This window comes from Ranitomeya imitator, chromosome 2, assembly GCF_032444005.1.
Source record: "Ranitomeya imitator isolate aRanImi1 chromosome 2, aRanImi1.pri, whole genome shotgun sequence".
Classification (NCBI taxonomy): Eukaryota; Metazoa; Chordata; class Amphibia; order Anura; family Dendrobatidae; genus Ranitomeya; species Ranitomeya imitator.
In genome coordinates, this window is record NC_091283.1 from 756,251,932 (window position 1) to 756,276,469 (window position 24,538).

At 41.7% G+C, this 24,538-nt stretch overlaps 1 protein-coding gene across 2 annotated transcripts in view; it reads right to left on the reverse strand.

Annotated features, from left to right (window-relative positions):
* Window positions 1-1,176: 1,176 nt before the first annotated feature.
* SPOCK2 (SPARC (osteonectin), cwcv and kazal like domains proteoglycan 2) overlaps window positions 1,177-24,538 on the reverse strand; it is a 186,011-nt gene continuing 162,649 nt past the window's right edge. The window contains exons 4-11 of one of the 2 annotated variants that reach the window (XM_069753316.1): window positions 21,196-21,310; window positions 18,584-18,710; window positions 14,798-14,920; window positions 12,122-12,340; window positions 10,267-10,329; window positions 9,937-9,996; window positions 7,679-7,816; window positions 1,177-3,759 (exon numbers count right to left, since the gene is read on the reverse strand). In XM_069753316.1, coding sequence (XP_069609417.1) covers window positions 3,617-3,759; window positions 7,679-7,816; window positions 9,937-9,996; window positions 10,267-10,329; window positions 12,122-12,340; window positions 14,798-14,920; window positions 18,584-18,710; window positions 21,196-21,310 — 988 coding nt within the window. In that variant the 3' untranslated portion in view covers window positions 1,177-3,616. The remainder of the gene's footprint in view (window positions 3,760-7,678; window positions 7,817-9,936; window positions 9,997-10,266; window positions 10,330-12,121; window positions 12,341-14,797; window positions 14,921-18,583; window positions 18,711-21,195; window positions 21,311-24,538) is intronic. The other variant, XM_069753317.1, reaches the window with a different exon arrangement.

The following is a 24,538-nucleotide window of genomic DNA, read 5'->3' on the forward strand; positions in this document are numbered from 1 at the left end:
TTCTCCAAAGTATTAACTTATGGGATATGATAGACACTTTAGGTTAGTTTTTTCTAGCATAATTAATAGATTGTAATAGTATGTAAGTAATCATTTTGCTTTATGGAGATAGAAATATCACATTCAAAATTCTTCATATAAGCCTAAACGTAAAATATTTAGGGTCGGGATGGAAAGAAACCCTTATGAGGTGCAATAAATTACAACGGACCAGATGATTTTATTTTCCATTCCAATTAACCAAATTGGTACATAATTGGGTGACTTTATTTCACATATGCCTTCATTTAGTTGAAGGGATATTCGTATCTTGTAAATTTTATAGCAACTTTGAGTCCTGGAGCTACAGTGGTGCCCAACATATACTGGCATCTCACCGTACATTTTTCGCCTGGATGTGGCAGCTAGTAGATGCTTCAACATATTGGTTAGGATTTGTGGAAATCCTATTCTCCAGGTACCAGTCCCATAGAAAGGCCCACATATCTACAAGATATTTATGGCATATACTGTTGATATAGACGTCCAAATGTTTTACTCGGAAATGAATTGGATGGGTGAGCTTAGAAAGCCATGTAACAGCACCATCCTATGGTCCATGGACTTTGGATTTTTCAGCTTGTGCCTATTCAAATAAACGTTCCTGAGCTGCATTACTAGAAATAGCCCATGGACAAGAGGGGTGCCGTTTCTGGAAAAATTAACAGCCATGTTTTTCTAACCCTTCAATCTAGTTAAATCTGCAGAGAGAGGATTATTGATGGAAAATAAAATAGCTGCAGAAAGGAATGATCTGAACAGACTGAGAATTGTGATGAAAGCCACGAGTTATGAACTGGCATCAATGTATAATTCTCTGAAATATTCTAATTGATATGGTACCAATTTATGGCTGGGCATTTCCATCAGGCTCATATATTCACACATTTCACACCACAGCGTACGGCTTGAAGCAGTAGAAAGAACAAGAGAACAGTCCCAATGGCAGAATATTCTTGGAGGCAGAGTGAATATTATAAAGCAACTTTTAACAAGGCTCCCAATACAGTTGTCTGCCAGGACTTTGCAATATTTAGCTGGCAGGATGAAAAGTCATAAGACTAAATGGATTCTTTTGTTAACAAGCTGCTAAGCCACCGGGGGTGGTTAAAAAAAAGTAAGTCCCATAGAAAGTAATTAATTTATACATCCTTTAATAGATCTACAGCGTTGCTCTACTTTGAAGACTGATCACCAACTTTTTTTGTTCTGATACGGATCTTTATAAGATGAAGCATACAAATGTAGAGCATCTAATAAATTAACAACCTCGAGAGAATATATATGTAATATGTATATATATCTGCACATATATTTATTATACAGTGTTTTCGGTTCATGGAAAAGTAGTGAGGAAGATACTAGGTTGATATTGATTAAAACGTCTGCCTATTTGCTTTGCCTATCAGGTAGGGTAGATTCAATAGAGTTGGTGGAAATGTCTACACAAACATACCAAAAAATATGCCTGTATCCAAAGGTCCACATACAAATTAGACTAAAGTCAGAATCACAGATGTCGGTGAGATCAGCCAACAGTCTGAGGTCGTGTTCACACGGCAGTATTTTGGTCAGTATTTTCACATCAGTATTTATAAGCCAAAACTCGAAGTGGAACAATTATAGAAAAAGTATAAAAGAAACATTTATACACCACTTCTGCGTTTTTGAGCCACTACTGGTTTTGGCTTACAAATACTGATGTGAAATACTGAAAAAAAATACTGAACATGTTGACGTGGCCTAAGGTTTATGGGTCTTCCTGATTTTAGCAAGAAGTATCCAGGGCACCGGGTATATTCCTTAACAGACTTCATTATTGATCGCAACGTATAAAGTTAAAGCTGTTTTGGCCACAGATGGTCTTTATCATTGTATAAATATTTTACTTTTTCTAAATTGTAGCTCAATAAAGGCCTTCTGTGGCCAAAACAGTGAGGTTTTAATTTTGTAAGTTGTGATCAATAAATAAATTTATTGAGGAATAACCCTGCTGCCTTGGATACTTTTTGATGGATTTATCGGCAATATGGTGAGGAATTGCCCCAAGAGAGCGTGGATTTAAGGTACTGTGGGACGGAAATCTACTATAAACTTGTCCTTCTGATCCGATTCTCATCGGGGAGAGAAAGATCTCGCCTGCTGAATTTCAGCAACTGATCCTTTTGTTCTCCCTGGTGACAAGCCGCTGCCAGAGTCTGGCGGTGACTCTCTTATAAAGAAGAGGAGATCACTCAGTCAAAACAAGTGTTCTTCTGTTTGGGGTAGTCGGCAGAGACAGCAGTAGTTATCTAATGTGTATGGGGGGCTTTTGGGAAAAGCTCTATTACTGGTAATTACCAATCATGTATAGCACATGCTATAGTGTATAAAGGGCATGTTTTAAATTAGAAAAATATTCTACATTTCTCCCCCCAAAACAACACCACTCTTGTTTGTGGGCTGTGACTGGTATTGCAGGTAACTCCCACAACTTGAATAGGACACAGCTACAGTACCCGACACAGCCTATCAACAGAATGGGGAAGCGGTGGGGCAGGCCATCTTGTTCTTCATGTATTCTCAGTAAATGTGTACACAATTCACATAGGTAAAAAATGCATAAATGTAACTGTCTTTGTTGTGTTTTATAGAAAAATGTTGTGTAGATGTACCCGATTTCGTGACAGTGTTCTTCACACACTTGCAGCGCGTTTCTGGCCGTCAAGTATTTCTTTTTTTCATAAGACGTTCGCTGTTGAATATGTTGATTAATTTTTCTGTTGTCAAAGGATCTCATAATATAGAGGGCAAACACACAGAGCACAGTGGATCTAATGAAATAATTCAGTAATTGTGATTACAAGCTGCACATGTTAATGAAAGCTCAAGATAAATGCGTCTGTATAGGTAGACATCGGCAATATATCACGTATGGAGAGAAAACAACTGTGGATGGTAACCTACAAATCAGGATAGTGTCCCAAAACATTGTGACGTTATATTACAGGTGCTGGGGAGTTTACATTTAATTATCACCAAGCACAAATTTTACATAAATGTCTAATGTACAGTCAATGTCTTAAGCCCCAGTGAACACTGGTCATCAAGCTAGAGAAAAGTTGTAACGCCAAGATACACAGAGATATGTGTTCCTATGGTCTATCTACAGAAGCGCACATTCTTTTCTCATCTGTAAACTACAGAAACACTGTTTAATATGTCTTTTTTGTTCTCCTGCAGCTAAAAACTAGCTCCTCGCCCAACAAGGAAGAGCGTCCCGGACATGTGTGCTTGATTCTGGAAATAACAAATAATGTTAGATTATATGCCAACAACTCCATGTCATTTAAAGGAATAGGAATAAATGTGATTCTTTTGTCTGTTGTAGCACGGATCTCAGATTATGGGGAGAAAATGAGCTGCAATTTCAAAGCAGTCAGTCAACAGGCACACTTGCATGCTCACACACATAATTTCGGTGGAAATATAATGTACATTCAGCTGTGTTTCCTGATCACTGTGGCATCTGATTACTATTTACTGCAGTCTTCCGAACTTGGTGGCATGGCCCGTACAGGACTGTGCGGCTCAGGGTCTACCAAATGTATCCTCCATCATCTGCTTCGCCTGTTTCTCCCTCTTCCTCTTCTGCCTCCTCGCCTGCATCTTCTGTTTCTTTTTCTTCTTCATCTTCCCAGCCAACGCCGCTACCGAAATCTCCAGAGAATCCAACGTCATCTAGTACCAAAAACACGTACAACAGTTTAGTTTCATGATTGATATTAGTTGATTGGTTAAAAGTGAAAATCTGCCATTATATTTTTTATCTACATACTGTAGCTTCAATATTTTGTTAAGATTCAACTTCCACCACTTAGAAGGTTACCATACATTGATCCATCATTGAGTTTAATGCACTAAGGGCTTGTTCACATGCTGCTTTTTTGACTGTGTTTTTTTTTCCATGCGTTCTAGCTGCGGCAAAAAAAACTGCAAAGTGATTGAGATTTCTGAAATCTGTTGCTCATTTTTTCCTTGTGGATTTGAGCCCTCAATGTGTTTTATTAAATCTGCAGCATGTCCATTCTTAGAATTTTTTCTTCATTTTTCCCCCATTCAAATGAATGGGGTAAAAAAATAGAAGCAAAAATGCATCCAAAATGCAAGCAAAAAATGCGCCAATAACACGCATATTGTTTGCAGGACACAAGAAAGCAGAAATTAATGCTCACATTGCTTTGTACCTTAAAGAGAACCTGTCACCAGGTTTTTCCCATATACAGTAGGGCCAGCACCTGTAAGCCCTCATATACAGCACACTAGAATGCCATATGTAAGTCCCCAATCCGCTCTGCAAGGCAAATAAATAGCTTTTATTATACTCACCTACTGCGCTGTCCGGTCCGATGATCATCACTGGTCTTGATCCGGCGCCTTGTGATCGCCATCCTCACTCATCCACACAGTGTCATCCATCACACTCCTGCGCAGATATAATTATCTTTGCCTTGCCCAGAGCAGAGCAAAGTACTGTAATTCGCATGCTCGGGGAAAGGCCAAAAATTGCCGGCACATGCAGACTACAATATTTTGCTCCATCCTTGGCAGAGCAGAGAGAAGTGCACTTACGCAGGAGCACAATGGAGGACACTGTGTGGATTACATAGGACGAGACAGTCACACAAAGCAGGGAAAGAGGGAAACCCCAATCAGAGAACAATAAAACATTCCTTATCTAAGAACTGGCCCAATATTTATGGACATAACTGTTTATCACTCATGGTAATTCTGCTTCATGTCACCTGTCTTATCCATGGTTTTTCCTTTTTTTTCTTTTTTCTTTTTTTCTATACTATGTTGTGCATAAATATGTGATTCTTCAGAATTTCTTTTAGTCTTTGCCTGATGAAGAGACCTGTGTAGTCTCGAAAGCTTGCAATTTGTTACCATCTTTTCAGTTAGCCATTAAAAGGTATCAACCACTGAGGACTCTCAATTCTAAATATTTTTCTATCTACTGGCTAACACGGTACCAAGATATATATCTTTCCTGTATATATAATATAGGAGTTTCAATTTTTGCATTGAAAAACTGAAATAAATTAACTTTTTGATGATATTCTAATTTTGTGAGAAGCATCTGTATATACAGCATTCTAAAATGCTTTATATTAGGGTTTACAGGTGCTGGTCCTGCCATATTTGGAGAAAACCTGGTGACAGGTTCCCTTTAAAACACTAACCATTGACAGAAGGTAGAACGCTACACCCATATCTCATTAGACAACTTGCAACTTTACAAATACTCTACATTAAACATTTGTTAAGTCCTTTTATCTTGCTGTGTGCTTTTATAAAAATGTTACAAATTTGTCAGAACGTCTTCTCCTGCTCCTTACTGCTTCCTCATCTCAGTATTACAGATAGCAGTAGGGGGATTGCAGAGAAAAGAAGTTAAAGAAAAGGAGGAAAGTGCACATGGATGGGCAGGGACAAGGGGCAGAAGGACATGTTCCCTCCTGTACATGTAAAGGATAATATCAACCCTTTGGGTCTGAGGATCCCATGGACTTAAGGTACCTTCACACATAACGATATCGTTAACGATATCGTTGTTTTTGTGACGTAGCAACGATATCGTTAAGGAAATCGTTATGTGTGACAGCGACCAACGATCAGGCCCCTGCTGGGAGATCGTTGGTCGCTGAGGAAAGTCCAGAACTTTATTTCGTCGCTGGATCTCCCGCTGACATCGCTGGATCGGCGTGTGTGACACCGATCCAGCGATGTCTTCACTGGTAACCAGGGTAAACATCGGGTTACTAAGCGCAGGGCCGCGCTTAGTAACCCAATGTTTACCCTGGTTACCAGCGTAAACGTTAAAAAAACAAACACTACATACTTACCTTCAGCTGTCTGTCCCCGGCGCTCTGTTTCTCTGCACTCCTCCTGCATCCTGTGTCAGCGCCGGCCAGCCGGAAAGCACAGCGGTGACGTCACTGCTCTGCTTTCCGGCTGACCGGCGCTGACAGTGCAGAGGAAAGCAGAGCGCCGGAGGACAGACAGCTGAAGGTAAGTATGTAGTGTTTGTTTTTTTAATGTTTACGCTGGTAACCATGGTAAACATCGGGTTACTAAGCGCGGCCCTGCGCTTAGTAACCCGATGTTTACCCTGGTTACCGGGGACCTCGGGATCGCTGGTCGCTGGAGAGCTGTCTGTGTGACAGCTCTCCAGCGACCAAACAGCGACGCTGCAGCGATCGACATCGTTGTCGGTATCGCTGCAGCGTCGCTTAGTGTGAAGGTACCTTTACGCCGAGATTTATCATGATCAGTGATGTTCATGCTTGCCCTGACGAGGGGGTGTATCGGAGTCAGTCACTCACGATTCATTAGGAGGTGCATGCCTCTTAATGAATGAGGAGAGTCTGGCAAGCGGTGTGCTCCTCGCCACAAATCTTACACCTGCCAAATTTCTGCATAAGCAATGTCACAGCTCATTATAAATTAGACATGCTGTGGGGTCACTCCTACGTTGCGCCCCCGCCCCGACCCCTGATCTGACCATTTTGGCCTCTTGTGAAAACGGCAAATGTTAAAAAATTTTGGAGCAACTGTGTGTTGAGCAAAAATTTTGCCACTTTTCAAAGTGATTTACGCCAGGATTCTGGCTTTGAAGAATTGGTGCCTAACACTAAAAGACAGTCCCAAAACGCAAACCTCAGCAGAATACATACATATAGATCATTATATTTTGAAAATGACAATCATTATTCATGACTTTCTACTTTAGTTGTTTGTGGCCATACAGATATTCAATAAAATGGTAATTCACCGCATGGCCATTAACACTGAAAGTGCTTTTAGCTGCTGTCATATGCAAACCACAGTGATCTAAAAGTAGGAAGGTTTTTTAAAGGCTGCACCTGTAAAGATGAACTATAGATACAAGTTTATAGCAGTGATGTTATTTGTTCCTGCATCTGAGTAGGGGTAGGATGACTGTCACAAGGGGGTGATCGGACCTGGTAGGGGCTAACCCATGTGAGATCTATCATAGCTGACCTGGTCTCCTGGACTTCACATCTCAGAGTTGACTGAAGTCTATTCAGCTTCCATCTTGTCTCCTATCTTGTCAGTCATTCATTCTTTTCTTCTATCTCTTTTGTTTCTTTCCTTCCTCCATTTGGCACTGCACCCACCCTTCATACATTTCCTGACTACATCGATGGCTCTCTGCAAAGGCTGACAGCTGTGACCCCATTAAAGGGTAGGAATCAGATACTGTCACTCCACTGCTGACCCTTGGCAGAGGCAAATATTCCTCCCCGTGACTGTGACCAGACATTACTGCAGTACTAAGTGGTATCTCTCAACGGGCCACACAATGTATCAGCTGGATGAGGATGCTGTGGCCCTGGCTGGCTGGCGTCAAGAGTGTAAGGATTGTGCGCCCCCCTCAGAGGTACCTTAGATCCCTTCCTGAGGCAAGATGCTCACAGGCCCTGTGGCAGATGCAGTCCTGGGCAAATACCATCATTCTTTAAAATGAACCCAAATTATCAGTAGTATTTTAATTTTCGTGTTTAAGATATGATGTGTTCTCTGGAGAGAACAGTAAGTGTCGGACGTAGCACAATACCTCAGTTACTCTTACCACAATCTGGGTTCCCGTGTATTCTGGTGCCTGTTAGCTCGGAGCCATGCTGATCCACACACCAACACTCCCCACTGGCCTGGTCACACTGCATCTTCCTGTAATATCCATCTTCATCACAGCTGGGAATAAACACTCCTATGACACAGACATGACTGACTGTTATAAATTCCCATATATGCCGCAATGCTCAGGGACAGTTGTGCTCAAATGTTTACATACCCGGCAGAATTTTTGCTTTCTTGGCCTTTTTCAGAGAATATGAATGTAAACACCAACATTTTTTCTCCACAAATGGTTAGTGGTTGGGTGAAGACATTTATTGTCAAACTACTGTGTTTTCTCTTTTTAAATCATAATGACAACCCAAAACATCCAAATGACCTTGATCAAAAGTTCACATACCCCATTTCTTAATACCGTGTATTGCCCCCCTCTAACATCAATGACAGCTAGAAGTTGTTTGGGTAATTGTGGTTAGGTTCTTTATTTTCTCAGATGGTAAAGCTGCTAAAAGGTTCCAATTTCTGTAAATCCCTGAGCTGTCTAGCATGAACTCCGCGCTTGAGATCTCCCCAGAGTGGCTCAATGATATTGAGGTCAGGAGCCTGAGATGGCCACTCCAGAACCTTCAATTTGTTCTGCTGTAGCCAATGACAAGTTGACTTGGCCTTTTGCATTGGCTCAATATCATGTTGGAACGTTCAAGTGCGTCCCATGTGCAGCTTCCGGGCTAATGAGTGCAAATTTGCCTCCAGTATTTGCTTGTAACATGCTGCATTCATCTTTCTTTCAACTTTGACCAAGTTTCCTGTGCCTTTGTAGCTCACAAATCCCCAAAACATCAGCAATCCACCTCTGTGCTTTACAGTAGGAATGGTGTTCGTTTCATCATAGGCCTTGTTGACCTCTCTCCAAATGTAACAGTTAGCGTTGCGGCCAAAAAGTTCCATTTTGATCTCATCACTCCAAATTACCTTGTTCCAGAAGTTTTGAGGCTTGTCTCTGTGCTGTTTTGCGTATTGTAGTCGACATACTTTGTGGCATTTGCACAGTATTGGCTTTCTTCTGGCGACTTGACCATGCAGCCCATTTTTCTTCAAGTGCCTCCTTATTGTGCATCTTGAAACAGCCACACTGCTAGTTTTCAGAGAGTCCTGTATTTCAGCTTATGTTATTTGTGGGTTTTTCTTTACATCCCGATAAATTTTCCTGGCAGTTGTGGATAACATTTTTGTTGGTCAACCTGACCATGATTTTGTTTTTACAGAGCCCTGATTTTCCATTTGTTAATCACAGTTTGAACGCTGCTGAATGGCATTATCAATTCCTTGGATATCTTTTTGTATCCCTTTCCTGTTTTATACAATTCAACTACCTTTTCCCGTAGATCCATTGACAATTCTTTTGCTATCTCCATGACTCACAATCCAGAAAGTCAGTGGCTGGATGAAAGATGCAAGAGTCTGTCTGGATCCCAGAAACCCAGTAAGCTTTTATGCACACACTGATTACAAGCAAACACGTCACAGGTGAGGATGTTACCTTTAGTAGCCATTCAAACCCATTTGTGTTAACTTCTGTGCATGTTATCAGGCCAAAATCACCAGGGTATGTTAACTTTTGATCAGGGTCATTTGGATGTTTTGGGTTGTCATTATGATTTAAAAAGAGAAAACACAGTAGTTTGACAATAAATATCTTCACCCAACCACTAACCATGAGTGGAGACAAAGTTATGGTGTTATCATTCATATTCTCTGAAAAAAAGCCAAGAAAGCAAAAATTCTGCCGAGGGATGTAAACTTTTGAGCACAACTGTATATATAACCTCAGTGATTATAGAAAAGGCTTCATTTTGCTCCATAACAGAGCAGCCATAAAGTTCCATGAAACTTCTGCTATACTTCTTTATGCCTCCAATTCCATACAGTTGTTTTTACACTGTCAGATTCTGTACATTGTACGCTCTATCGGATGGCAGATGTACACTTCAATTATCCCTTGGCTTCTGGGGGAAAATATCATTGTACATTTTTTTTATTAACGAGACATAAAGCTTTCATGAACTGCTGTACAGGCTCCATGTGCAGGGCTCTATTGTGTGCATGATCCTTAACCCAGGTTTCCAGAAGAAACATTTATAATAAGGGTTTATCAAACCTTACAGCACAAGGAGACACACAGCAATATTGTATCATGTGAAAGGACTTGTCCATAAAACTCATTATGGCATATGGGGGTCATGGAGAGCTTACCTGCTTGAGAACCACTTTTATGTGTAAGAATGGAAAACATGATTTTTCCTTCAGAGGCGCCTGCAAGGGAAGTGTGGGACTAAACATGGTGTACTTTGTCAAATACAGCAGTTCATTGGGGAATTAAGAAGCCAGAGCAAGATCTGATTAAAAGTGCCAAACTGTACAGTATGTTACCAAAATTAATTGCCATTACCTAAATAACAATGCTATACTGAACCCTCACCATATACTGCAATGATAACACACTATATAGTGCCTGCGGAGTGGTGCCACACAATGTGTAAGCAGATACCATACATAGAGAGGACCACGGCATATGCTGCTTACCAGGCTTCTTCTTTGCTGCTTCTTGAATCTGTACTTTTTCAAGTTCAGCAAGACATGGAGGCTCTAAAAATGGAGAACACAACATCAATAGTATGAGCCAACGAGCAACATGAAGTCAGAAACAGAGGTTGCTATAGGTAAGGGAGGGACCTTTACTTCCGGCAGGATCATTCAATTTTTAGGACAGGAATACCATGAAGTGATGTAATTAGCTCTATGCCCGCCATATACCGTAGATGGCTGTTGACCGAACGATGGTTTGGCCATCTGGCCAGCAGCTATTTCATCCCTCTGGCGGGGTCCTCCTGTGTTCTCTATGAGAGAGCCACTGACAGACATGTCTAATCTCTCAGAGAACAAAAGGATCAGCAATCTGAAATCATGTCAGAACCTTAACTGCCTCAACAATCAATTATCCGGGACTCTCATTCACATTAGACTGTCATCCCAATCTGTTGATATTGGCGGGTTCGGCTGCCGTTAGTCTAATGTGCAGGGGGTACTTTAGCCTGCTTGAGTTGGGTATCCTGTATCGGTAGATATAAAATTTACAAACAAGATCTTTAGTGGAGATAATGGCCATTCTACAGTTGCCTGTGCTAACTCATCATCACAAGTTGTCCTAATTTAGACAAACTGTATTCTTTATACCGCATCTGTAGTAACAGAAAGAATGTCAGTCACTAGCCTGGGCTCTACAAAACTGGATTGTTGAAATGTTACTGCGCCTTTAAACAGTGCTGGCTTACCAAATAGGTATAGTACACACTGGCCTATGGGCCCTGTGTCTTTTGAGTGCCCCCTGCAACAGATGAAAGCTAATATTGATTTGATATTGAATGAAAGTTACAATTAGAATGCCGGTATTGCCGGCTGACAATGGAGGCCAGCTGTGGCAACACAGCTCCAATGGAAACAATGCAGCTAGCGGGAGTGAAATAATGTTTTGGCTGTTGCCAGATATATTCAAGAATTCATGCATAGTACAGGAGGGGTATCCATGCGATCAGGTGTGGCAACTGTGTTATTGGTCAGAACAGGTAGTGGGAGTGGTGGAGAGATAAATGGTCGCGAGTTTTTTAGCCGATTCTAGATCATAATAGAACATTCATCATGAGTAGCAACTTCAGGAAAACAGACGAGTATATAAAGGCCTACACCCGAGGTCAACATTAGTTAATTAGCTTTTCTGGGTTATAATGACGTTTGATTAACTTCATTTTTATTTTGTTTACTAAAATTTAATTGGTGCATTAATATATAGTTGCTAGTAAACATAAAAACGCATTAGGCAATAATTAGCTGGAGGGGCCCAAAAAAAGTTGGCTGCCTTGGAGCTTTCACGGTATTTAATCCGGCATATAGGATTGTCTTAGCATGTAAGTACCATCTTAGGTCATTAACACAGCTGTTACTACAGTTACTGGAGCTGTTAAGCACTGTACTTATTGAAATAAGGTGAAGCTATACAATGATGAACCTATGGCACTGTGTCATAGTGAAAATATTTGGGTTTTCTTGTTTTTTTAAGTTTATGCATACAAAAATGTAGATTTTGCATCTTGCCTATATAAGATAATTATTCACAAAATTTCAACCTAATGGTATGCCATTAGGTTGAAATTTTGTGAATAATTATTTAGATGTTTAGGTGGAAGGAAAAAGACCAACTGTAACTCAGATAAATGAATGAATGAATGAAGTAATGGACTACTGGTCTTTGAGGAAACACTGCAGCCCCAGAAATAAATCAATTACAGATTTGTTCACATTTCTTTTCTGAGATGTTACATAATTGTACCATTTAATGCCACTACAATAATGTGATAAAGTCCTTTTTCAAGCTCTTGCTTACTCTCTCTCCAGAAACAGAAGCACCACTCAGCAGTGGATACTCGCCCATCCTTGTAAGTGTCACAGGAGTTGAAGAAAGGCCGGATGCAGATCTCATACTTGTCCAGGTTGATGGCTGCCAGCTCTGCTTGGTCCAGAAAGAGGTCATTGTTGGTGTCTAGTTTAGAGAACATCCAGCCTATTGAGTCTTTGCAGCTGGCCACCAAGGTTTTGTCTAGCACTGTATAAAGAACAACTTCAGTAAATCACTTCTATAAAATGTATAAATTCTAAACAGCAACATTAGAGGAAATCTGCCACGGATCTGAGTTACAAAAGAAAACCTCAGTCACACAGAAAAGGACAACTGAAAGTCATCTTCATAACTGGACAACACTGTCCTTCTATTAATTGTGGAGAAAATACACTTTAAAGGGTTTTCCCATGAAGGCAACTACCTGTGCTTCTCTACAGATACCGGTCAGATGTTCAGCCACAGGTCCAGCTCCTGAATCTCCGAACGGTGAGCTGTTATTGCTGGGGAATGCACCAGCTGGCCAAACATTGCCCCACAGCAAGTGTGATGGGGTAAATATCATATTGCCTAGTGGCTATCGCAATATATGAGTGACTATGTAATGCATGTGTGGTCTGGTTCCATCTTAACGGAGGGTGTTTCTGTCATGTCTATATGCTGTAATAGGACATATAGACAGCGGTTGTCTTAAAAAAAATGTATGATCGCTGAGACCCCCAGTGGTTATGAGAAAAGGTGTCTCAAACCCCTGCTTCCTCTCACTGAGGACATGCATGATTGCTGATACTACATGTGGTGCTTAAGGGTATAACAGTTGGCTAGCTCCATCACTTCCATGTATAGTGATCACACATACGCACTTCTATATCATTCACACAGGGGAATCCCTAGTCTCATGATGGATGGGGATATTAGCAATTGGATACCCAAGATTCATACCCGTTCCACCTATACTTTTCAAGATGTTGCCCAGGACTTGTATAATGATGACCAATCCTTAGGCTAGTCATGGATATACAGTAAGGTCAGTGGGGGCCAAAGCATAGCACCCCCTTGGCTCTTCTCTTTGCAGGTTCCAAGGTGGCCAGGAGTAACCAGTGTATGGAGCAGGGACACCACAGCTTCGTTTACTGTGTAGTGGTCATTCTCGGGGACTCCAACTCCAATCCTGTCGAAGAGAGTGATAGCTGGGCTACAGTACCCAAGAATGGGTACTACACAGTGAATGGAGCTGAGCTGTTCACTGTACATTTGGGTGTCAGCTCCTCCCAATATGATATTGATTACCTATTCTAAGGGGAGGACATCAATATATAAGTCCAAGACACCCCAATTAATGTGAAAAACAAATTAATCTCCAGTCACTCAAACTGGCCTTAGTCACCAATATCTTAATGTCCTCAGTGATAAGCGCTTCAAAATCATTATATAAAGTGATAATAAATAAGTATCAGTTGTTAATTGTTTTGGGATTCTATAGTCAAAATTGTTCCCATTCTAATCTGATCAGTCGATTACGGATTTAGCCGTTCCACAACAACGTCCGTTCCGGGCTAAAGCCACTTACAAATAATTAATATTCAATAAAGGAGGCTATTTATTCTGCACACGACAATTTATCTTGTGCCAAAGTAAGGAGGAACAAATAGGGATATGAATTACTGGGACAGAAAATACATTGTCCAATTTATTAAGACTTTGTGTTCAATCTGCAGAAGATTAGCATTTTTCTTGGGTTTAAGCAAATTTTCCAAGGTCTGGACTCAGTTGTGTAACATCTGTGAGATGCCATGTGAAATAGACTCCATATGTGCTTATGTCCTGGACGGGACCATGTCAAACTGTTTGTCAACATCACTCGGTGGCACCATTGTCCCAGTGTCATGCCAGGAGATTCTGATAATTAACTTCTAAAATGTTTTGCTTTACTAACGAGGTGCTAATTAAGCAGTGAATCATTTCTCTAAAGAACCGATCAAGCTCTCTTGGAATGTGAAGTGCTCCAATAAATTATTGGCCTGAGTTTCATTCAAACTGCTTCTCGAATAGGGCCAGATGCTTCATCTGAATTTTTTAATTGACACCCGCACTGTTTGTTGCATATGTCTCAACCATATTCATGAATTGCTTTATTCTGGCTTCCCAAAAAAAGGAAGACCATATATATCATGTATCCTAGAAATTCATAGACTAAGGTTATAATAATATAGTCATAGTAAATCCAACATTCTGCACCTATTTGGTTAGCTGAATATTTCATTGCGATATTCTCTGAATGAACTGAGCATATGCCAAAATGACAGTGATTAAACATTTATGCATTATCTATGGCAGTGTCATATACATTTCTAATTGGTAAAATAGTACATGATTGGGTCCCCTTTTCCCCAATTAAATCCAGACCTCCTCCAAGGAAATTCAAAGCTCCTAGTCATTTAAAATACCCATCAATCAAATGGAAGATTTGGGGCTGACTCATTAAAGGGAGCATATTAGAAAATCAGAACATAGCCTATTGTTTAAAATAGGTTTTTATATTAAATCTGAAATCTTGCAATTTTTGTACATGCCTTATACAAGACTTCCGCTTCCTGCTTGGTACAGAAGACTTTTCAAAAGTCTCATTACCATCACAGGCAGGATTGCAATGAGAGAACGTACCATTCACTTGTTTTCCTCCTGGATTTGCTGTGTTATTCTGCTTTGAATTCTCATGAAGCAGTTGGAACCAATCCCGCAAACGATCCCCAAGATCCGCTAAATCCTGGCCAGTACATGTTGCTCCTGAAGAAGGCAATGATATGCACACATTACCATATTGCCACAAATGTAACCTTTACACCAATCGTTAAATACAAGACTATAGAAACTCATCTAACAAAACGCTAAACAAAACATCCACTCTGTTCATGGAATATGGAGCTCCATGCTATGCTTCTAAACAGACCCAAGACGGGCAGGCAGAAAAATCCACTGGAAGCTTCACATGACATGAATCCTATACAACATGTCTGGACTATGTCTGATAGTGCAGTCAGATGACGAAAAACCTTGTTCTTCAGGGATTCCAACTATACTTTTTTTTCTGGACACTTTATCGAAAATATCACAGGCAGACAATATTTTTTACGGACACATTGGAAAACCATAATAAATTATTAAGGTTATCAGTGATACAAGTCTGCTGCCAATAATTCTGATATGAAGACTTCGGCTGCATTCACTGTGAACTGTAAAATGAAGATAACTACAGTCAGTTCAATCTGTATAAGTTTCTTCAACTTCAAAAAATGATGGACACTTTAAGGGTATGTGCACACGATGCAGATTTAGTGCAGAACTGCAGCAGAAACGCTGCAGAACTGCACTGTGATTTACAGTACAATGTAAATCAATGTGAAAAAAAAAAAGCTGTGCACATGGTGCAGAAAAATCTGCGCAGAAACGCTGCAGATTTCAAAGAAGTGCATGTCACTTCTTTTGTGCAGTTCTGCAGCGCTTCTGCACCCTCCATAACAGAAATCCATTGGTAAAAAACGCATAAAAAACGCATCAAAAACGCACAAAAAACGCACAAAAAACGCACCTGCGGATTCTGCCAGGAGATGCAGATTTAGTGCAGATTTTATGCAGAAAATTCTGCACCAAATCTGCATCGTGTGCACACAGCCTAAAGGTTTTTTATGGACAAAACAAAAAAGTGCCTGGAATTTTTAGATGAAAAGAAACCTGTAATTGTCTTTTAGCCATCAGTATCCGCTGCTACCAATATTCACTGAGGCTAGTCATTTCCCATTGTGATTACTGTAACCTTATAATCTTGTAACATTCCTCTTCCTACTATAACTAATCCCAATTGTGGGATACTGCTAGTAGCATATTGCAGGGGCTAGAAAACTATTTGTGGGGCCATCATACTATTATTTGTGAGGCCATCATACTTTTTGGCGAGCTGTTTGTGGGGTCATCATGCTATTTGGAGGGTTATTTGTGGAGCCATCATACTATATGGAGTGCTATGTGTAGGTCATCATGCTACTTGGAGGGCCATCATATTATTTACAGGACTATGTAGGATGCATCATACCATTTGAAGTTCTATGTGGGGAAATCATACTATTTGTGAGGCATCATACTATTTTTAGGGTCAGCATACTATTTGGAGTGCTGTGTGTAGGCCATCATACTATTTTAAGTGCTATGTGGGGGTCTCATGCTACTTTGGAAGCCATCATACTATTTGCAGGGCTATGTGGGGAGCCATCATACTATTTGGAGTGATATGTGGAGCCATCATACTATTTGGGAGCGCATCATGCTATGTTCAGGCCATCATACTATTTTAAGTCCCATGTGGGGGTCTCATCCTACTTGGGGGGTCTTCATACTATTTGGCGTGATATGTGGAGGATCATCATACTATTTGGAGTGCTATTTGAGGGCATCATACTATTTGGAGTGCTATTTGGAAGCCATCTTGCTACTTGGGGGGCCATCATACTATTTGTAGGGCTATATGGGGGACATCACACTATATGGGTGGCTTCATACTATATGGAAGGCTATGTGGGGGTCATTATACTATTTAGAGGCCTGTGTGGGGGCAAATAATACTGTTTGGAGGGCTTTGTGATGGTCATTATACTGTTTGGAGGCCTGTGTGGTGGCCATTAAAATATTTAGAGGGCTGTGTGGGGGCGAATTATACTCTCTGGAGCTGTGTGGGGGTCAAATTATTCTGTGTGCAGAGTTGTGTGGAGTCATTATACTGTGTGGAGGGTGGTATGGGAACCATTATTCTGTCAAGAGGGCAATGTGGGGGCAATTATACTATTTAGAGGCCTGTGTGGGGGCCAATGATACTGTTTGGAGGTCTGTGTGATGGTCATTATACTGTTTGGAGGGCTGTGTAGTGGCCATTAAAATATTTAGAGGGCTATGTGGGGGCCAATTATACTGTCTGGAGCTGTGTGGGGGCAAATTATTCTGTGTGCTGGGTTGTGTGGGAACCATTATTCTGTCAAGAGGGCCATGTGGGGGCATTTATACTGTTTGGAGGGCTGTGTAGGGGCTAATTATACTGTTTGGAAGTCTGTCTGATGGTGATTATACTGTTTGGAGGGCAGTGTGGTGGCCAATATAATATTTAGAAGGCTTTGTGGGGGCCAATTATACTGTTTGGAGAACTGTGTAGGGGCCAATTATACTGTTGGCAGGGTTGTGTTGGGTCTGTGTGGAGGGCAGTGTGCGGACCAATATTCTGTCCAGAGGACTTTGTGGGGGCCATTATATCGTGTGCAGACCATTATCCAGTGAGGAGGGTTGTGTCGAACCACTATACTGTATGGAAGACCATCATACTGTATGGAGGGCTGTGTGGGAGTCATCATATTGTGTAGAGGCTGTGTCAGAGCCATCATACAGTGTGCAGGGGACTATGGGGACCATCTTACTATGTTGGGGGTCACTGCAGAGGCATCATACTTTGCGGGGGTACTGTAGTGTCACCATAATGTGGTGTGGAGGGTATTATGGAGGAATTCACTGTGGGGGTATCCTACTGTGTTTGATGGCACATTTATTGGCATACTTTTTGGGGGCCATGAAAGTGGTATCTTGGTGTGTGGGAACACTAAGAGGCTTCAAGATAGACAGAATTACTTTGTAAGGTGTGCAAAGTTGTGGGATATGCTCTTTTGTGACCCCACAGAATATATTGTTTTTTTGGGGGGTGGAAATTAGGATTTTTGGTACGGGGCCCCATGATTTCTGTGTACGCTCCTGACCCTAGTCCAGATTTTTACATGATTTGCAATGCTCCAACTAACCACTTGCCTTCCATCATACCTTCTGCCTGTAGTGTTTTTCGATTCTAGTAAAATACTTGTCTAGCCTGGAGTTAAGAACCCTGCTTTCTATCTCAACTACTAGAGTTATGGTCAATGCTTTGATACAATGCTAGATTTTTATTCCTTTTTTTTAAAGCAGCTCTCTAGAATTTTTTTATATTGCAGCGCTGGAGTGGTGCCACTAATGTAGGCTCCTGCCCCTAGTATTATACTCACCAGCTACCATCTTCATCTGTTTTTAATGCTGCTCTGGTTATCTTCTGCAGGTTATGACCTACTGGATCCCTCCAGGGTTTGCTGGTTAATCCAGAGGTCACAACTCAGCGTAAGTCTATGAGGGACAGAACGAGGTTCTCATAGACTTACATTAAGAACTCGTTACCGTTACTTCTGACGTCCGATCAGTTAAATGTTGGGGTCACAAGATGGCAGATAGGGACCGGAGCGGTGCCAGGAACAGTTGAGGAGCCGCTGATAAGTATAATATTGGGTGCAGGTACCTTCGCGTTAATTGCACCACTCCAGCTGTGCGTTTGTGCCTGCAATGAAGTTATTACAAATATTTCAGAGGGTTCCGTTTGTAGCGGAAGATCTTCACCTTGCTTGTTGTCCACAGTGGTGGAGGTCGTCGTTGTGGGAGTGTTTTCTGTTGGGCACGGGCATGAGCCTTGGCATCTAACAGTCAGTTGTTTGCTACTAAGACATGCCTGCTGCTCCAGTTTACACTAATAAAGGAGAAAGAATCATGATCAGTGGGCTGCGATGCCAATCCCTACAGACAAATGTGTGAACTTGCCGGCAGCCATTTCTCACAACCTGACTTGCTTTAGAACCAGCAATTGGAAGTGTAGATTTCAATATCATTCCCAGAAGGCGCAGAGCTGTACAATATCATCACTCCATGGTCACTAGTTGGAATAATGCATTCTAGCAATATTATAATGGTGGCAATAGAAGTTTGCACACATCTTAGTATGTATAAGGACAAGTATCTTGGACATAGTATTAATTTGCACCTATGTACACATGCTTCTAAGGAGCCGCACTTCCGTCCAAACTAGTCTTCCACTATTTTTAAGTATTTATTGGCTACTGAAAGTACGGTATATAATATTTTCTGTTCTCATGAAATGGTTTCCTATCATAATTCTTTTTGACATATACAGTAGATAGGGTGTTCCTTAAATATCTGATCTGTGGTGGCTCCATCCAAGGTGGAGAGGGACCAATGCATTCATCATCACGCTCACGTTATAGTATATGGATATAGAAGGAAAAAAAACAGCCTCGTTCACTTAGCTGCCCTTAGATTTTAAAGGGATTTCTCAATTTAAAAAAAAAGTGATGACATATGAAGTTATGATATGTAATCCCTTTTTGATCAGTTGAGATCTGATCTCTCAAACCCCCTCTGTCTCTTAAAGAGAATCTGTCACCAGATTTTTGCCACCTAATATGAGAGCAGCATAATGCAGAGGTAGAGAGCCTGCTTCCAGTGAAGTATCACTTACTGGTCTGCTTGCTGTAGTTTTCATAAAATCACTGTTTTTTAGCATGAGATTATCACTAGAGGACTAGCAAACTTGCTGCAAGGTAGTCCTCCACATTTATAAGCTCCCCCCACTGATTCGCCGCTGTGTACAGAAAGCTGCCAATCAGTGATGAGGGCGGGGATATACAGAGCTCAACATTCACATAACATCTGCAGCAGATAAAACAGGGAGTGAATTTTTATAAAGACTACAGCATGCTGAGTAGGAAGTGACACATCACTGGAATCAGGGTTTCTCCCTCTACATAATGCTGCTCTTAGATGGGTTAGCAAAAACCTGATGACAGATTCCCTTTAAGAAAGTAAAAAAAATACAGTCTTCCCCTCACTGTTTGGGGTTGCACTACAGATTACTATACTTTTGGGTGTCTGGAAGCCCCTCTGTGCAGGAAAAGATTAGAAAGGGACACAATGCTACATCAGACAGGAGCCCCATTAATTCTCAGGATTAGTTGGCATTGCAGAGGTCGGACTGCCACTGATCATAAAGCGATAATTTATTAAAGCCTAGGAGAGACCAAACATACGTTTCCACCTCTCCACTGTGAACTAATGGGGGGCGCGTGCCTCACGTGGACCCTCCTATTTTAAGTTCTAAATATAAATGTAGGTAAAATGCCTGCTATGTAAATGCATTGCCAAAGCATAGCAAATACATAAGAACAGATAGTCAATCTTAAAAGTAGATTAGATTGTGTGTACATATGCTAAGGGTACCATCACACTGAAACGACGCTGCAGCGATACGACAACGATGTCGATCGATGCAGCGTCGCTGTTTGGTCGCTGGAGAGCTGTCACACAGACAGCTCTCCAGCGACCAACGATCCCGAGGTCCCCGGTAACCAGGGTAAACATCGGGTTACTAAGCGCAGGGCCGCGCTTAGTAACCCGATGTTTACCCTGGTTACCAGCGTAAACGTAAAAAAAACAAACATTACATACTTACATTCCGTGTCTGTCCTCCGGCGCTCTGCTTTCCTCTGCACTGTCAGCGCCGGTCAGCCGGAAAGCAGAGCGGTGACGTCACCGCTGTGCTCTGCTTTCCGGCTGGCCGGCGCTGACACAGGATGCAGGAGGAGTGCAGAGAAGCAGAGCGCCGGGGACAGACAGCTGAAGGTAAGTATGTAGTGTTTGTTTTTTTTACGTTTACGCTGGTAACCAGGGTAAACATCGGGTTACTAAGCGCGGCCCTGCGCTTAGTAACCCGATGTTTACCCTGGTTACCAGTGAAGACATCGCTGAATCGGCGTCACACACGCCGATTCAGCGATGTCAGCGGGAGATCCAGCGATGAAATAAAGTTTCAGACGATCTGCTACGACGTACGATTCTCAGCGGGGTCCCTGATCGCAGTAGCGTGTCAGACACAGCGAGATCGTAACAATATCGCTGGAACGTCACGGATCGTGCCGTCCTAGCGATCAAAGTGCCACTGTTTGACGGTACCCTAAGTCATGAAAGTACTAATTATATTAATTCTTCAACACACAACTTCTAACATCACAGATAATAAATTACCCGGTGGTGCAAAAGTGCTGCAAATTGCCCATAACTCCATTTCTCTAGAAATGAATAAGCTATGTAGCAAATTCCCCTTTATTAATTCACTGGTCAGTATCATATCATATCTACTATGAAATGCAATTACTTCTCACCACGGAGCTGTACGTGTGTCCATCAGAACCACAGACTGGTGTCGGCTGAGTTACATGGCATGGTTTGCAAAGGTTATCCTTGTTCCCCTGGAGTTTGAGGTTGGGTTGTTTAATTCTGGAGAAGAAAAAAATGGCAATAAAAAATGAAATATTGTGTTCCTATTGGTATCAAGATCGAAGGCCTTACACTTTTCAATTGTAGCCTAAAGCAGTGAATAAACATGTCTGTGTAAGTGTGCTGTCCTCATAGCAGTCGGTATGGATGCAGGGGATCAACAAACAGCTTTCATCTACACTGATGTTACCAGGATAGCGTAACAGATGGTGCGGATGAGGGACTCTAGTTAGCAGCTGTCAGGTTGCTGGAATGTAGAATGCAGAAGGAGTAATTATATTAACTTCCAATCAAATAATTCACGGATAAAGAAAACTGTTACTTCCATCTCTTTTGCCTGTACGTCATTGTATGAGTAGAATAAAAAGTCAAATTCAGTTGTGAGCATCAATCACAGGTCATTTCCTAGACAGTTATGGAATATCCACTTCAGTACCCATCTGTAGAGAGAACAGAGCGCCCCTGCCACCCAGTCTGCAATTTGTAGAATTAAAAAGGTTTCCACTACTTTAGAACTGATGACTTATCCTTAAGATAGGTGATAATGTCTGATCGGTCGGGGTCCGACACCCGGCGCCTCTTAAGATCAGCTGTTATTGGTGTTGGCGGCAGGTAGTTACTAGTGGAAATGGCCGCCTTCTCATCGTGGCCTCCGCAGGGTACTACACATCCGCCTCCTATTGATTTGAATATGTAGTACCCAGCCTCGGCCACTATCAGAAGACAGACAGCTTGTATTTACGGCCGAATGTCGCTGACACCGTAACAGCTGGTCGGCAGAGGTGCCGGGTGTTGGACCCCGGCTGATCAAGCATTGTTGACCTATCCTACGGATAGGTCATAAATGCTAAAGTGGTGGACAGCCTATTTAAGTAAACAGCAGAGGGTTGTAGGCCACCTCTACTTCCAAAACAGATCCACCCCCCAAATATTTATTTTAAAAATCAATAGAATACTTGAAAAGAAGAAATGTTGTAATGTATGTTATGATAGAAATTTGTTTCTTTCTCCTCCTAGACTATTCTTTCTCTCTAAATTTATGGGTGAAATCTGTAAAATCTGTATTCAGAGAATATGACTGTCTCATTCCCAAAAGAGGAGATGAAAGTTGCTGCTCATTAAGTTGAATGGAGGTGGAGATAGAGGCAGACACAGACATTTTGTCTGAGGGAAAGATGGTGCAATAGACAAGTTAATATTTCTTTTTAGTAATGCACATACAGTAAGTTAATCAGACATTGATACACAGATGGTTAAAGGGAATCTGTCAGCAGGTTTTTGCTATGTAATCTGAAGGCAGCAGGAGATAGGAGCTGAGACACAGATTTGAAAGATGTGTCACTTATTGGGCTGCTCCCTGTTGTTTACTTACACCAGGACATTATCACTGCTGGACTGGTGTACCTGTGAGCACCGGTCTGACCACGCCTCCTCCTCTGATAAGTCACTCACTACTAATGGACAATGTACATATAGAGCCTGGTGTGGGCGGGGTTAGCTTTCTGAGCTCTGCTACTTTCTACATCTAAGAAATCTGATTGTGTCACAACTGCAGCACCCAGTAAACTAAGTGATACATGGCTGGAAGCAGGGTCTCTGTCTCTACACTATACTGCTCTCAGATGAGGAAGCAAAAATCTGGTGACAGATTCCCTTTAAAGATAGAAAAGGTTCTGAAATGATTCCTGGTATGATTTTTTTTACATAACAGAAACCTGGCATTTTAATAGAGGTGTGTAGACTTTACCATGGGTATACAAACTATTGATTAGTAAATCAAAATAATGGTTACTTTTACCACCTTCCTGATAAGGAAAATTTTCATTTTTGTGTTCTAGTTTTTTCTTCCCCTTTTTCCAAGAACTATGACTTTCTTATATTTCTGTCCATATAGTCATATAAGGGCTTGATTTTTGTATGACGACTCATTTTTTTAAAATTACCCCATTCATTTTACCATATAATACTAATATACCGTATATACTCGAGTATAAGCCGACCCCCCTAATTTTGCCACAAAAAACTGGGAAAACTTATTGACTCGAGTATAAGCCTAGGGTGGAAATGCAGCATTTACCGGTGAATTTCAAAAATAAAAATAGATCATTATTTCCCCATAGCTGTGCCATATAGTGCTCTGCACGGTTCATATTTCCCCATAGCTGTGCCCCATATACAATGCTCTGCACCGTTCATTTTGTCCCATATCTGTGCCCCATATATGCTATGCACCGTTCAATATTGCCCCATATCTGTGCCCCATATACAGTGCTCTGCACCATTCATTATTGCCCCATATCTGTGCCCCATATATGCTCTGCACCGTTCATTATTGTCCCATATCTGTGCCCCATATATGCTCTGCACCGTTCATTATTGCCCCATATCTGTGCCCCATATATGCTCTGCACCGTTCATTTTGTCCCATAGCTGTGCCCCATACTGTGCTCGGCACCGTTCATTATTGCCCCATATCTGTGCCCCATATACAATGCTCTACACCGTTCATACTGCCCCATAGCTGTGCCCCATACTGTGCTCGGCACCGTTCATTATTGTCCCATATCTGTGCCCCATATACAGTGCTCTGCACCGTTCATACTGCCCCATAGCTGTGCCCCATACTGTGCTCGGCACCGTTCATTATTGTCCCATATCTGTGCCCCATATACAGTGCTCTGCACCGTTCATATTTCCCCATAGCTGTGCCCCATATACAGTGCTCTGCACCGTTCATTATTGTCCCATATCTGTGCCCCATATATGCTCTGCACCGTTCATTATTGTCCCATATCTGTGCCCCATATATGCTCTGCACCGTTCATTATTGCCCCATATCTGTGCCCCATATATGCTCTGCACCGTTCATTTTGTCCCATAGCTGTGCCCCATACTGTGCTCGGCACCGTTCATTATTGCCCCATATCTGTGCCCCATATACACTGCTCTACACCGTTCATACTGCCCCATAGCTGTGCCCCATACTGTGCTCGGCACCGTTCATTATTGTCCCATATCTGTGCCCCATATACAGTGCTCTGCACCGTTCATACTGCCCCATAGCTGTGCCCCATACTGTGCTCGGCACCGTTCATTATTGTCCCATATCTGTGCCCCATATAGTGCTCTGCACCGTTCATTTTGTCCCATAGATGCTCCACATAAATCTGTGCCATGGCCGCTGCTGCTGCAATAAAAAAAAAAAAAACACATACTCACCTTTCTTGC